General features: G+C 37.8%; 1 protein-coding gene across 2 annotated transcripts in view; it reads left to right on the top strand.

Annotated features, from left to right (window-relative positions):
- TMEFF1 (transmembrane protein with EGF like and two follistatin like domains 1) overlaps nucleotides 1–15620 on the top strand; it is a 79383-nt gene that overhangs the window by 18671 nt on the left and 45092 nt on the right. For both annotated transcript variants that reach the window (XM_027039550.2, XM_027039549.2), the window contains exons 2-4: nucleotides 2165–2274; nucleotides 9103–9232; nucleotides 13985–14011. In XM_027039550.2, the coding sequence (XP_026895351.1) occupies nucleotides 2165–2274; nucleotides 9103–9232; nucleotides 13985–14011 (267 nt within the window). The remainder of the gene's footprint in view (nucleotides 1–2164; nucleotides 2275–9102; nucleotides 9233–13984; nucleotides 14012–15620) is intronic.

Here is a 15620-nt window from a genome sequence, read left to right as displayed (position 1 = left end):
CTGAAATCAAGAGTTGGATGCTCAACTGACTGAGCCACCCAGGCACCCCACTGCCATTGTACTTTTAAAATACAATAAGTAAAACATACCTCAAAGATTCTCAAGCCCAAGTAGCAAGTCAGAGCTACTCAGACCATGATCTTGATCCCCCCCCCCCAAAAAAAATTTATCCCTGTTTTATATGTCTGATTGTATTGGAACCCAGTGTGAACTTTAAGGCTACAAAGAAAAGGAGGAGAAATGCACTCAATTTTATTTCTCAAATTGTACAATTCTTTTTATTTCTATGGCCCGTAAAATTGACTAAGCATGTAGTTGAACAAAAATATTATGCATTGTTATCCTCTTCCCCAAAGCGGTTCTTTATTAATATTTAGTTAATCTTCCTTGGGTTTCAAGATGTACATTAGAGTGTATTTGCAACGGCACCTTGTGCAAATTCCCAGTAGGAATGAGGGTATATAGAAAAAAAGCAAGCCCCACACTTAGGATTGAGTCTCAAGTACTAATGCAAGTCATCAAGGAGGAGAAGGATGAGTAAGCAAAAATTGGGAGATGAGGGGAACCAAGAACATAGAGCCTCCATAGCCAGATAGCCAAGGTGAAAGGAGTTAAAAGATGATCATCTGTGCCTGAAATAGTTTGTGAAACAGTGAGAACAACAAAATAGCTCTAGTAGTTTCCTGTTGTTTTAAGTTTCAGCTCATGTCTTTTTTAAACATGTGAGTTTCATTTAAGGGAAAGAAAAAAGTTTTGTAACCTATAGTTACATAGATGTATAGTTAACCTAGTGTGCAGTGCTTGGTTGAGAGTGGTTATTCAGATAAGTACTGTGGACTCCTTGGGTATTTAGGTACTTGACTGCCAGTTCCTTGGAGGGTCAGTTCTGAGGAGTAGGACACCCAAGACACCATTGCAGAGCAGTGAGAACAAACGGGGCAGAGAGATCCAATGAAATGTCACCAGGACAGATGCCATTAGATACAGAGACACTGGACTCTGTGTCTCTGAGTCCACTGAGTCCTGCTTTGAAATCTAGAAATAGAAAACAATGGAGGAAGGGGGAATGCTGGAGAAATGCTCCCTGAGATCTGTTTGCCAAGACTTCATCATGATCTAGAGGTTCAGGAGACCTTGTGCCCTTCCCAGGGTCCCTCAATTACTGAGTGACAGAGTCAGAAGCTACTTTAGGCCATCCTGCTCCCAGACTTCTTTCTTTACCTGTACAATGGAATGGGTTTTCAAAATAATCATTTATTTATTATTTGTTATTGTTGCTGTAATTTTATTGTTTGTTGTTTGTTGTTGTATGTCTCATTCCTAATAGAATATAAAAATTGCATTATAGTGGTTTTTACTTACTTCCATATGATTCTAGGTAGCTTAATTTGATAGTTCCAGAGCAAGACTGATGGTCTTGGAGCAGGAGCAAAATGGCCACAGAATGCTAGTATTGTTGATTGGAGCTACTTCCTGTGGTAGAGTGAAATTAAGTCATTAAAAAATTTTAAGAGTGAGATTTTTAGTCTTTTTAATTCTGTGCACATAAATGATCCATATATATCAATTGTATGATATTCAGGTTTACTTTAGAATTCTTTTCTAATTAAATTAGTTGGTCTAGAATGAATTATGTTCACCTGAAATTTATTTAGGTACCAAAAGAATTAAGATTTCTTCTAATTATTCTTATTCTCCTTAAAAGTAACTTAATCACTAGAAAAATGATCTAAGGGAGTGCCTGGCTGGCTTAGCCGTTAGGGCATGCTACTCTTGATCTGGGGGTCATGAGTTTAAGCCCCACATTGGGTGTAGAGGTTAGTTTTTAAAAACCTATTAAAAAATAATCTAAGATATTAAGACAATGGTAAGAAAACTGTCTTAAGCTGTTGGTAGCCAACTAGAAAAATTCTGAGATTTACCTTTGGGAATTCTGTGAAATCCTGAAATTTTGAGTTTTATTTTGGTTTGGGTTGCTCATTAGGCATATTATTATGCAAGGTTCTCTTTGGGGAATTTTGAACATTTTGTGTCCTTGCTTTTCGTATGTTGTGTCTTGTTACACTGTGAATGAGACGATGAACACATTTTAAGGTTTTTTTTCTTTTATATATGGACATTTGGATACAAAAAGACGTATGAAACATTTTTTTCTCTTTTTCAGAATTAAATGTGAGGGAGTCTGATGTAAGAGTTTGTGATGAATCGTCATGTAAATATGGAGGAGTCTGTAAAGAAGATGGAGATGGTTTGAAATGTGCATGTCAGTTTCAGGTGAGGAAACCAATCCTATTTTGAAAAATTTTACATTTTTAACATTTTATCATTCTACATTTTTCAAATTAAAAAGCTTAAAGCACCTTGAATCCCATAAAGAAGTTGGACTTCCCAGCCCACTGATTTTTTTTGTCAGATGAAATACTATTATTTGTACATTCTTTGCTTCTTTCTTTGAGTTAAGAGGGCAGACTGGCAATAATAGATGTGAAGATGCTTTGAAAAAATGTTAAAAGTTCTATTCAAATGTAAGTTCTACTTGTCACTGAAAAGAAATGAGTTTCTTATTTAAAACGTTGGCAATTTTCCCCCTTTCCTTCTCTTTCTAGTTTTTTTGCTTTCCATTACATTTTTTTTTTTTTTTTTTAATTTGAGTGTAGTTGACCCACAGTGTTACGTTAGTTTCAGGTGTACAACATAGTGATTCAGCTTCTTTATATGTTATGCTCTTCCCTTCCATTTGTATTTGCTACTGTCTCATCTCTTTATGCCAAAGAACATGGCTGACTCAGTGCCTCAGGGTAGGTCAGTGTTAGAGGTAAACTAGACAGAGGAACCTCAGACTAACATCTTTGCTTTTCAGATGCTCTTTTAGGTTGTGATTCTGTTTTCTAAAAAAAAGCTAAAAAGAAGGAATGCAAAGGCTGTTACATTCAATTCTTTTTATTTGCTGGGATTAAATTATAATCTGGCTTCAAAAAGTTGCTCAGAAGATGGTCCCTGATTTAGGATTTGAGATGAAACAAAGACAAAACTGGAATTTTTTTCACTTATCATTTTATTCTAATTGGACCCATCATTTTGGATTTTAAAGGAAGGAAAGGGTACAGAGATTAGAGACAAAAGCATAGGACAGTCAGTATTTCCAGTAACCCTATAACCTCAGCAAGTTCCTATATGTTCCATCTGAAAAGAGATGTTTTCTACCTTTTTTCTACCCTTTTTTATGTTTTCTACCCTTTTTTATGCTACTGTAATGAGAATCAAAATCAGAGGCTGCATATGAAATCTCTGAAAACTAAACTATTGGAGGAAGAGTAGGGAGGGAGATATACTATTGTCCAGCTACACAGACCCTTCATAGTCAAAAGGGACTTTATAATGCATTATTTATTCACAGTAGCTATCTTTGATGTGGTTTAGCTGACCTTGTGCCCGCACATACCTGGTTACTCATGCAATGAATGTTCTCTTCAATGTGTTATGTTTGGCTTCCCTGCCTGCTCCCTAAACACTCTTGAAAGGGATAGCAACTAAAGTGGGCTTCTTTCCTTAAAAGAAGGTATTGGTGTATATAGTGTTACTAAGCCCTCATGAACTTTTACCTCTTTCTGTTCTTCACCTTAGATAATTTTTTATGATCTGCCTTCAGATTCCCTAATCTTTTCTTCTCTTCTCCATTCATTACATCCAGTGAGTTTTTATTTTCAGATATTTTATTTCTAGAATTTATAGTTTTGATTTCTTGACTGAGATTTCCTGTCTTTTCATTCATCACAAGCATATTTTCCTCTAGCTTAGATCCTATTGCTGCTTCAAAATCTTTGCTAATTTCAGCATCTGGGACATCTCAGGGATCATCTCTGTTGATTGTCTTTTCATTTGAAAATGGATTGTGTTTTCCTTTTTCTTTGTATTAGAGTAATTTTGAATTTATTGTACACATTGTGAATGATATGTTTTAGAGTGTTTGAATTTTGTTATGTTCCTCTGAAGAGTACTGTCACTTGGAAGCAATTAAGTTGGCTGAACTCAAACTGCACATTCTCTTCCCTGTTGTGGGAAGCAACACAAATATCAGTTCATTTCTTTTAGTCTTTGCCTGGGCTACTTAGAATCTGCCTCATGAGTGGTTTGGGAATCAGCAAGAAATTTGATCTGAGTTTATATACAGAATCTGTAAGGCCCTTCTGACTCTTTCCTTTCTGGGTTTCTCTCTTTTTAGTGGCTCTGATTGCCCTGAGCGCTATTCTTTGGTTCATTGAGCCAGAAAGATTGGAGGTTTCTTACTGATGTTTTAGCCACTCCTGTATTGGGAAGACTGAAGCTGTTCCCTCTTCCAGCTGTCTTACATTTCTTTAGGTTAAATTCCTTGATGTGGAATTGTTGAGCCAGTGGATGCTTATGTACAGATAACATTCTCATCAATAACAGTACATTTGACTGCTGGTTTCCTCTTAGCCTCTTGGTAATGGGTTTTGTCAATCCTTTAAAATTTTTTTTTATTTTACTGTTTACTTATTTTGAGAGAGAGTGATCATGAGAGGAGAAGTAGAGAGAAAGGGAGAGAGGGAATTCCAAGCAGGTTCTGCGCTGAAAGTACAGATCTCATGAACTGCAAGATCATGACCTGAGCTAAAGCCAAGAGTTGGACTCTCAACTAACTGAGCCACCAGTCACCCTTCAGTCCTTTTAAATTGTAAATCTGTATGGCCAAAAAAAATTTTTTTTTTAAATTTTCATTTGATTGTTAGAGAAATTGAAAATTTGCCGTGTGTTTATTGACCATTTTTTTGTGAATTCATATTTCATATTCTTTGCCCATTTTTTGGAGTATTTTCTTTTCTCCTTGTGTTGATATGTGAAGACATATGCATATTCTATATATAGTATACTATTTGAGTACTTATATATTGCTTACTATGCTGAGCAGTATCCATTAATAGTTCTAAATGTGTATATACACATGGATATATATATACACGTGTGTGTGTGTGTGTGTGTGTGTGTATATATATATATATCCATATATATAAAAGCCTCTATAACTCATAAACTCGCATGAGAACCTGTGATATAGGTACCGTTTTTATGTTTTTTAAAAGAGTAATGTATGCCCATTTACATACATTGAAGGATTGACAACAACTTGAACATTATATAAGAAGATGTATATGGGGTGCCTGGGTGGCTCAGTCGGTTAAGCGTCTGACTTCAGCTCAGGTCACGATCTCGCCGTCCGTGAGTTCGAGACCCGCGTTGGGCTCTGGGCTGATGGCTCAGAGCCTGGAGGCTGCTTCTGATTCTGTGTCTCCCTCTTTCTCTGACCCTCCCCCGTTCATGCTCTGTCTCTCTCTGTCTCAAAAATAAATAAACTTAAAAAAAATTAAAAAAAAATAAACATTAAAAAAAAAAAGATGTAGGGGCGCCTGGGTGGCGCAGTTGGTTAAGCGTCCGACTTCAGCCAGGTCACGATCTCGCGGTCCGTGAGTTCGAGCCCTGCGTCAGGCTCTGGGCTGATGGCTCGGAGCCTGGAGCCTGTTTCCGATTCTGTGTCTCCCTGTGTCTCCCTCTCTCTATGCCCCTCCCCCGTTCATGCTCTGTCTGTCTCTGTCCCAAAAATAAATTAAAAAAAACATTGAAAAAAAATTAAAAAAAAAAAAGATGTATAATACAATGAAAAATGTCTTTCACTCCAGACTACCAATTGCTCTTCTTTTTTTTTTTTTTTAATGTTTTTATTTATTTTTGAGACAGAGAGAGACAGAGCATGAGCAGGGAAGGGGCAGAGAGAGAGAGGGAGACACAGAATCGGAAGCAGGCTCCAGGCTCTGAGCCATCAGCACAGAGCCCGATGCAGGGCTCGAACTCACAGACTGTGAGATCATGACCTGAGCCGAAGTTGGATGCTCAACCGACTGAGCCACCCAGGCGCCCCTTAATTGCTCTTCTTAAAGGCAACATCTGTTACTTGTATTTCCTTCTAGAAATATTGTACGTTCTATAGGCATATGCGATTGACCCTTGAACAACACAGGCTTGACCTGTGTGGGTCCACTTATACATGGATTTTTTATAGGACAGTCCTGTAAATGTATTTTCTCTTTTATGTGATTTTTTTCATAGCATTTTCTTTTCTCTAGCCTACTTCATTGTAAAAGTACAATATATAATACATGTAACATACCAAATATGTGTTAATTGTTTATGTTATTGGTAAGGCTTCTTGTCAATAGCAGGTTATTAATAGCTAAGATTTTGGGGTGTCAAAAGTTATGCATGGGTTTTTGATGTGCGGGGGATTGGTACTCCTAACACCCATGTTGTTTAAGGGTCAATTGTAGGTATTTTAGTTTCTCTTTTAAGTTTTAAACCACTCAGTAGTATTTACCTTAGAGTGTTCCTTTTTAATTGAGAGTACAAAAGTTTTGAAGAAGTTATTCTAGTGTCATTTTCATTTTGTTTATAATTTTTAATATAAATAATTTTTTTAATTTAAATTCATGTTAATATATATATTATATGTGTGTGATATAAAGAAGTTTAAATTTTTGTATCATATTTATTTTATTTTTGTTTTTATGATTCTGCTTTTCATTAATTGAAAGTCTTTCCTTGCAACTTTAAGATTATAAAGAAATAGCCTCTTTGACCTTTGTCACATATTTGGACAGCTAGAAAATCCTTGTATGATCTGTCTGAATCCTTTGCAGTCTTACCTGGTGGCAAAGCAAGAAAGAGAAATAAAAGTTAAGAGTTGAGATCACTAGATATTTATCCAAGCCTTTATCCAAGGCTTGCTTTGTGCTTGGTGCCAGATGCTGAGGATATAAAGATGTTTAAAGACAAGTTGCTTGCCCTGTAGGAGCAAACTGCCTCAGGGCTTACAGCATGATTTGATCCTGCTGCTGAACAAACCTTCCTTTGACTATTCTGCCTTCTTATAATTTATAAATCCGTTCAATTTAGACCTAGGTGATTGCCAGTTGAAGAAAAATCACCTCCTATGTCCATTAAACACTTATTTGCTGGTTTCTTTAGCAGTATCTTTCAATTAATTTAAAAAACTTGCTTATGATTCAGCATGCTTTTAGTGTTAATATTATTAACCATATTATAATTTCTGGCTTATAATTTAAATACATTTTAACGGATAATAACAGGATTTTAAATAAAGTCTAAAATTGTTTTTTTTCAGTCTGCTAGTAAGAGCTATCATATCTTGTGACATTATATACACAAAGCTACTTTTATTTTGTACCAAGAAAAATGATCAGTATTGCATCTTTCTGTGAATACTTGGATTATATCCAAAGAGGAGTGCCTACGACTTTCCTCCTATTTTCTTTTTTCCTCTTTGTCCTTCTCCTTCTCCCTGGAATACTCCAGACTGTTTTTTTTTTTTCCTGAATTTATCAATGTCTGCTATTGCTAGGTGTTGCATGCCCTCTTATTAGACCTTTGTATTAGAGTTCTCCAGAGAAACAGAACCAATAGGAAATACACACACACAGAATGAGGGGAAAAGGGAGGGGACGATATATTTTAAGGAATTGGTTTGCTTGATTATGGAGGCTGACAAGTCTCATGATGTGTTGTCTGCAAGCTGGATGTCCAGGAAAGCTGATAGTGTAGTTCCATTCCAAGTCTGAAGGCCTGAGAATCCGGGGAGATGAAGTTGTAAGTCCCAGTCTAAGACTGAAGTCCTGAAAACCAGGAGAATAGCCTTGTCCCAAATCCAGCAGTCAGGCAGGGAGACCCAGTTCTCCTTTCCTCTACTTTTTTGTTCTATTCAGGCCCTCAGATCGATTGGATGATCCCACCAACATTGGGGAGGGCACTTAGTCAATTGATTCTAACGGAAATTCAATCAGAAACACCCTCAGAGAGCATCCAGAAATAATGTTTAATCTGGGCACCCTGGAACCTAGTCAGGTTGACACATAATATTGACCATCACAATCTTGTTGCTATTTTCTTACTTATTATATTCAGCAAAGTTCTTGACATACAGTAGGCACACAATACATGCTTGAATGGATGTGGTTCAGAGTTGTACACTCCGCACCTTTCTAAACTACTTCAAATTACATTCTTCTAGCTAAATAGAAGGTATAGGGAGAATTGTTTCCCCCAGCAAGGGTGGCAGTATGGAGGAGGCGGACCTTAGGTTAGAGTCAGTGCCCACGTCAGAAGTTGCATGTTGTGAAAATCGCCAAATCCTTTCATTTGCCTAGAGCATAATGAGAGGCTCCTAAGAGAGACCCCTGGAAACAGACTGACCAAAGAACAGCAGGTCTTCTCCTTCCATCTCATGCTCACTCCTGGGTATGTGCTTGTTAGGTTGAATTTCAGGCACGATTTTAAGCTCCCTGTTCACTACCACCAAATGACACATGGTAACACCCTGCTGAATAACTCAACTGTGTAGTGGTTAGAATACATCACTTGTGAGCAATTGTGGGTCTCCCACTTACTAGCTATGACCGTGGGCAACTACGTAAGACTCAGAAGTGATGATAGCATAGCAAAACCAGCTAATATTTACTGAGAATTTACCATGGCCAGATATAAATGCTAAAGATGGATTTCTCCTATTTAATCTTCACAACAACTTTATTAGGTAGATGCATTAGGTGGAGGAAATGGCAATGATGCTAGCCTATAGTTACGTGGATGGTAGACCCAGAGATCATGTATTTCTTTGTGTTTTCTATAGCATTTATCTTGGGACTTTGCATTCCAGTGGTATTGAATAAGTGAATTTTGATTTTAATAAAATGACATTATATAATTAGTGCTTCTTAGCTTATTATAAACATAGCCAAGAATTTCTCTCTTACCTCATTGGATTTTTATAGCAAGCAAATGCACTAGATAGCACAGGGATTTTCTTATCTTTATGGATAGTTGATAGTTATTTTCATTATAAATGTGAAAAAAGGTGTGAGAAAATGGTATAACTCTCTTTTATTTAAACCAAACAAAAGAACAAACTATTCTGTAGAAGTATGTCACAGTACTATGGTATTACATTCATAAATATGAAGTGAACTATTAATATTCCTGCTTAGTTTTGAAAGTTTATTTTTGTTTCTTTTGCAGTGCCATACAAATTACATTCCTGTCTGTGGATCAAATGGGGACACTTATCAAAATGAATGCTTTCTCAGAAGGGCTGCTTGTAAGCACCAGAAAGAGATAACAGTAGTAGCAAGAGGACCATGCTACTCTGGTATGTGTGATACTCTTCTGAATAAATGTTAGAGATGATTCCATCATAGTTTCTAAAAGGCAATTTCCAGTCAGAGATGTATTCCCAGAACTGCTCTATGGATTAGTTGTTTGGGGAGTGGAGGGGCTCTTTTTTGTCTGCATTTCATGTCGTTGCTTTAAATTTGTTTTTTAATGTTTGTTTATTTTTGCAAGAGATAGAGATAGAGAGAGATAATGTGAGCAGGGGAGGGGGAGAGAGAGAGGGAGACACAGAATCTGAAGCAGCTCCGGGCTCTGAACTGTCAGCACAGAGCCTGATGCAGGGCTCAAACTAATGAACTGTGAGATCATGACCTGAGCCGAAGTCAGATGCTTAACCGACTGAGCCACCCAAGCACCCCTTGTGTTGTTGCTTTTTAACCCTAGGTGGTGAAATTTCGTGGGGTCTTTGCCTGTCTTTTGCCTTATGGTTTGAATATTAGAACGAGATTTGGGGTGGAAATTACATGGGATCCATTTTGTTGGGTTTTATTTTCATGGCAGGGGAAAGGGGTGGAGAATATTTATAGAAAGTCATTAGTGGCGTCCCAGGATGTGTCTCTTTCCAAGCTTGTCTCTTTTTATATCTTCTCTATTCTGTCTGCCAATCCTTGTCACCTATCTTCCCCCAGGTTTTTTGTATTTATTTCTCTTTTCCTTCCTGAATCAGTAGTAGTTAATTTTGGAAGGCACTAATGTAAGTTTCTTACTTGCATTTGTATTTGGGGACAGGGATGCAAGTGAAGTGTTGTAATTAGAATTATCGTATGAAGGTTAGCAGTATAGGTGTAGACACTTCCTATATGATATACTTTATTTATTTATTTTCCTATGTATTATAGTGCCTGTGTCCAGAATTTTTACTGGGGCTCCATTTCATAAGCATGAATGATCCATTGTCCATGTGGTTGATCTCAAACTCCAGGTCCACTAATACCATATGATTGAAAGCCCCCACTCTAAATTAGGTGGCTGGTCTTTGTGGTTGGCCAACCCTCTACCCTAAGACTGTAGAGTGTGGCCAGCCCCACCCTAACATCTGATGTGGTTAGCACCCTCCTGAAACGAGACACTTCTGGCAGGTATGATGTAGATTACCTTAAAGGAGCTGAGGGCAGGGGTGCCTGCGTGGCTCAGTCGGTTAAGCCTCTGACTTTGGCTTAGGTCATGATCTCATTCATGGCTCTCGGGGCTCTGTGCTGACAGCTCAGCTTTGGATTCTGTGTCTCTCTGTCTTTCTCCCTCTCCCTGGCTTGCGCTCTGTCTCTCTCTCAAAAATAAGTAAACATTTAAAAAAATTAAAAAGAAAATACAAAAAAGCTGTGGGCAAAGACCAGGCCTTTCTTTGGACAATACCAAATTCTTTTCCCTACATCAAATAATTATGTGCTTCGTGAAAAGATTATGTTCTCAGGCCAATAGACTATCATTTGTTGTGATTCTTGTATACTTCTCTAAGTACATTGTGTTTCACAGACTTGGTTTAGAAACTAAAAAAGAGGGGCACCTGGGTGGCTCAGTCGGTTAAGTGTCCGACTTCGGCTCAGGTCATGATCCAACGGTTTGTGAGTTTGAGCCCCATGTTGAGCTCTGTGTTGACAGCTCAGAGCCTGGAGCCTCCTTCGGATTCTGTGTCTCCCATACTCTCTGTTCCTCCCCCTCTCGCACTCTGTCTCTCTCTCTCTCTCTCTCTCAAAAATAAATAAAATGTAAAAAAAAAAAAAGTAAAAAAGAATATGGAGCTCTTTATAATCCCAAATTAATTATGTGTCTCTTATGAGGAGCGTGTGTTTAAGACACAAAGTGCCTTGATAGGCAGTGAATGGTAAACATTAGAATCAGGGTGGTAGACTGGAAAGAGCACTGCACTGGGGTTGAAAGACCTAATTTTAACTCCAGCTCTTATTTATTTTTTATTAAATTTTTTTTTTTATGTTTATATTTGAGAGAGAGAGAGAGAGAGAGTGTGCATGGGCGGGGGAGGGGCACAGAGAGACAGAGACAGAATCTGAAGCAAGCTCCAGGCTCTGAGCTGTCACTCAGAGCCCAACGTTGGGCTTGAACTCACAAACTAGGAGATCATGACCTGAGCTGAAGTCAGATGCTTAACTGACTGAGCCACCCAGGACGCCCCCCTCCAGCTCTTGTTTACTTATTTACTATATGACCTTGGACAAGTCACTTATTTACTCTGAGCCCCAGTTATTTAAAGTGTTAAATGGATACCATCTCTTGGGATTGTTAAGTGAGGATTGAATAAGCTAAGCTGTAAGGTGCTATATTGATCTTGTTAGATGCTTGGTGGGACATGGCTAGAAATAAGTCTTTTGTTTACTTGCAAAATGCTTACTTAGAGCTTTAGCCTTTTTTCCTCTGTGAAATTTTTCTCCTGTGGCATCTCCTGACAGTTTTTTTCACACTTTGTGCGTATCTCTATGTATATACCATACTGTATTTCATTTATCTGACACATCTGTCTTCAGCTGGATCAGTTGCTTCTCAACAGGAGGGCAGGATGCCCTATCTGGGGAGGTATATTATAGTCCCAGGGTTTGGGTGGAGTTGTGTGGATGGGGAAAGGCATATGAACAATGAAAATACAATCTACAAGAAGAACTCAACTCATTATCAGAGTAGTCACAATATTTCAGAATTTTTATCTTACTTTATTTTATTTTTTTTATTTTTTAATGTTTGTTTATTTATTTTTGAGAGAGCGCAAGCAGGGAGGGGCAGAGAGAGGGATACAGAGGATCCAAGGTGGACTCTGTGCTGACAGCAGTGAGCCCGATATAGAGCTCGAATTTACGTACCGCCAGGTTAGGACCTGAGCCGAAGTCGGACGCTCAACTGACTGAGCCACCCAGGTGCTCCTATTTCAGATTTCTAAAGGACACTAAAGGAAAGTTTGAGTATTATATTCATTAAAATTTAGCATGGGTTGAAAACAGATTGAGAGCATCTCATGCACTGGAGCTATCTTATTCAATTTATTCCTACCATTTACTATGTTGCCTACCACATGATATGTACCCAGTCAATGTATGTAGAATGGAAGGAAAAAAGGAGTGTTTTCCTTTTTTTTTTTTTAATTTTTTCAAAAAAGAATTTTTTTGTTGTTAACATTTATTCATTTTTGAGAGTGAGACAGAGCATGAGCGGGGGAGGGGCAGAGAGAGAGGGAGACACAGAATCTGAAGCAGGCTCCAGGTTCTGAGCTGTCAGCACAGAGCCTAATGTGGGTCTCTGACTCACGGACCATAAGATCATGACCTGAGCCAAAGTCGGATGCTTAACTGACTGAGCCCCCCAGGTGCCCCAAAAAGGAGTGTTTTTCTAAAAAAAGTTTGGTCATAGAACAATTTTTCTTTTTTAATTTTTTTTAATGTTTATTTATTTTTGAGGCAGAGAGAGACAGAGCATGAACGGGGGAGGTTCAGAGAGAGGGGGAGACACAGAATCCGAAGAACGCTCCAGGCTCTGAGCTGTCAGCACAGAGCCCGACGCGGGGCTCGAACTCACAGACTGTGAGATCGTGACCTGAGCCGAAGTCGGCCGCTCAACTGACTGAGCCACCCAGGCGCCCCTAGAACAATTTTTTAATTGAGTTCCCTTCTTTGTCTTTTTTCTGCTCTTCTACTCTTTCTTTTTCTTTTCCTTTGTGTACTCAGATCTAATTATTTGTGGTTGGTTAATCAGAATCGAGCACAGTTTTAGACTTTATAAAATCCCTTGAAGATTTTGCAGTGGATATTACAAAAAACATGTATTGTTCCGGTTCCTCCTATTTCCACTATGTTTGAGAATTTGATTATTGTCTGAAGGAGATTAAAGGGAAAGGGACAATATTGTGAAGGCTGTTATCTCCCACTCTGGGGAACCATTTGAAGAACTGGAGCGGGTTCCTGAGGATGTGTCTCCCCCCCCCAACCCCTGAAAGTGCTGGATAAAGTGTGTCAAGCTCTTTTGCCATCTCTGCTTTTTTACTGCATCATGCTGATGATATTATAGCACTACCCTCTCTTCAACATGCTCTGCATCATATGTTGGCCTTTTTAGGATTTATAAAATAAACATTTTATATTAATTACATTTTAGGCCGACTTTTTGCTGGTAACTTTGAGGGAGGCTTTTTAATTTCACTAGTAACAAGTGTCCCACCTACACCTTGGTGTGAGTCCTTCTGTTGAGGTTTCCTAGAGGAAGCTAATTTCGTCAGTAATATGAAAACCTCAGCTCAGAAGTTCTTTCCTTTTAAGCCTTGAGGCTTTTTCTTACCTTTTGGCTTTTGGCCTTTATCCACAGATTTCATTAAGATTTTTGGAGCAAGACCCAAAGCTCTTTTCCTCCCTTTCTAATAAAAGCAACTTATTCATTATTCCTCTTAAGCTTTTACAAAATTAAATTTTTTCTTTTTTTACCTTTTAAGTGAGTTAATTAAAATTATTTTTATATAGCCATTTATTTTATAGTATTTATTCGTCTTTACTCGGTGCAGGGCACCTGGATACTTCCTGAATATGCTACAAAGATGTATGAGTTATAGATGATTGTGTGTCCAGGGAATTAACATTTGGGGAAAAACATGGAATAGGTACATAAGAATAAATGGTTTGATGTCAAAAAATGAGAATTGCTATTGCAGTTTGATTTTTGATGAGAAATTTGACTATTGGATAAGATGACATTTCCAGCGAAAGTATTTCTATTCACTGTTTGTTTTTCTTCTTAGATAATGGCTCTGGATCTGGAGAAGGAGGTAAGTTTCAAGTACCCCTTAAAGGACATTTGTTTTCTGTCATTTTCTGATTTTTACAGCTTTATTGAGTTAAAATTCACACAGTGTACAATTTGCTCATTTAAAGTGTGCCATTCGGTTGCTTTTAGTATAGTACAGAGTTGTGCATTCATCACCACAGTCCATTTTAGAACATTTTCGTTACTCCAGAAAGAAGCCTTTAGCCATTACACCCAACCCTTCTGTCCCTTTTAGCCCTAGGCATTTTGTTTCATACAATTATGTCTCACTAAAGCTTTGTTGACAAACAAAGCGGAAATGTAGCTCCTGTTAAATTGAGATTGCACCAAAGTGCCTTCTCCTTGGGATCATCCACACAAGTGATTTTGGGTTGGACCAGAGTATTTGTAACTCTCCCACCCCTTGCTTACAAATTTTTGCTCCTAAGGAATTTTCAAGGTGCTGGGTTGTAAAACTCTGGAGTGAATTGTGCATGGCAAAGAGAAGGCTTACAGAATAATTGTAGTGGAATCTAGACTTTATGCCATTAAAATTCTCCTGTGTATGTTTTTGATTTTGTTTTATAAATATATAAATTATTTCTGCTGTTTAAAAAAGTAGTATCTGGTAATAGTGTATAGCAAGAGTTTAAATTGTCAGAATTAAGAATGGCTCATTTATTTCATAGTCTAATGAAGCTGTAGGACTTAGTGAGTGTCTACTGTATACAAAGTAATGCTGGAGGTACTGTGGGGATACCTACACTGAAAGAAAACTTACTCTAGTAAAATTCACACTCATACAAATGAAAACTACAGTTATGATCCTTTCAATGCTATCTGAAACCTTATTCTAGATTTCCACATTTCGTAGAATCCTAAAATATCAGAGTTGGAAGGCACTTCAAAGGTCACTTAGAGAATAGAAGAACCATCCTGAGGAAGAAGTTTGGGGATAAAAGTTTCAGGGAAAAAAAAAAAAAAGATTAAAGTTATCCTACAATAGAATGTGATTTAAAGGGACATCTTCAAGCAGAAGCTTCATGATCACATGTGAAGGATCAGACCATCAATTCTAGATCTTAGAGCTGGAAAGGATTTTAAGAGAGATCATGTAGTCTAGTCTTTGTGGTCAGATATTCAGTAAGGAAACAGTCATGTTTCCATACCAAAGAAGTGGAAGTTGATGTCATGTTTTTTTTATGTCATGTAAATACTGGATGTCTTGCTCTGAGAATGTAGGTTGACTATTTCTTTTCAGGGAGTATGAGTTCAGAAAGGCTAAGTCGTTTGCTCAGATTAGCGTACAAACTTAAGTGAGCTTGTGGTGGCCATACGATTTCCTGATGTTTCTGAAGCCTCGGAAATAATAGGATTATGATCCCTGGAATCTGGGAGTGTTCATGAGAATTTGGGAAAGATTTCTACTTAAAGTGCATGCAGACACTAAAAATGGAAAGTTTGAAAGTATTACCAAATAGGTATATTAGGTTTTTGGACTTGCCTTGTAATGTCTTCTTTACTGATAGACACCCCCTGAAGAAGGTGTTATTTCCTAAACCAGAATGAGAGATCCTTTGAGTAAACTGTAATCCCTAAATTGGCTTCAGAACAGATCTCCCTGCCCAGTT

The sequence above is a fragment of the Acinonyx jubatus genome, chromosome D4, assembly GCF_027475565.1.
Source record: "Acinonyx jubatus isolate Ajub_Pintada_27869175 chromosome D4, VMU_Ajub_asm_v1.0, whole genome shotgun sequence".
Taxonomy (NCBI): Eukaryota; Metazoa; Chordata; class Mammalia; order Carnivora; family Felidae; genus Acinonyx; species Acinonyx jubatus.
Note: the sequence above shows the minus strand (reverse complement) of the source record. Positions and strands in the feature narration are given on the sequence as shown.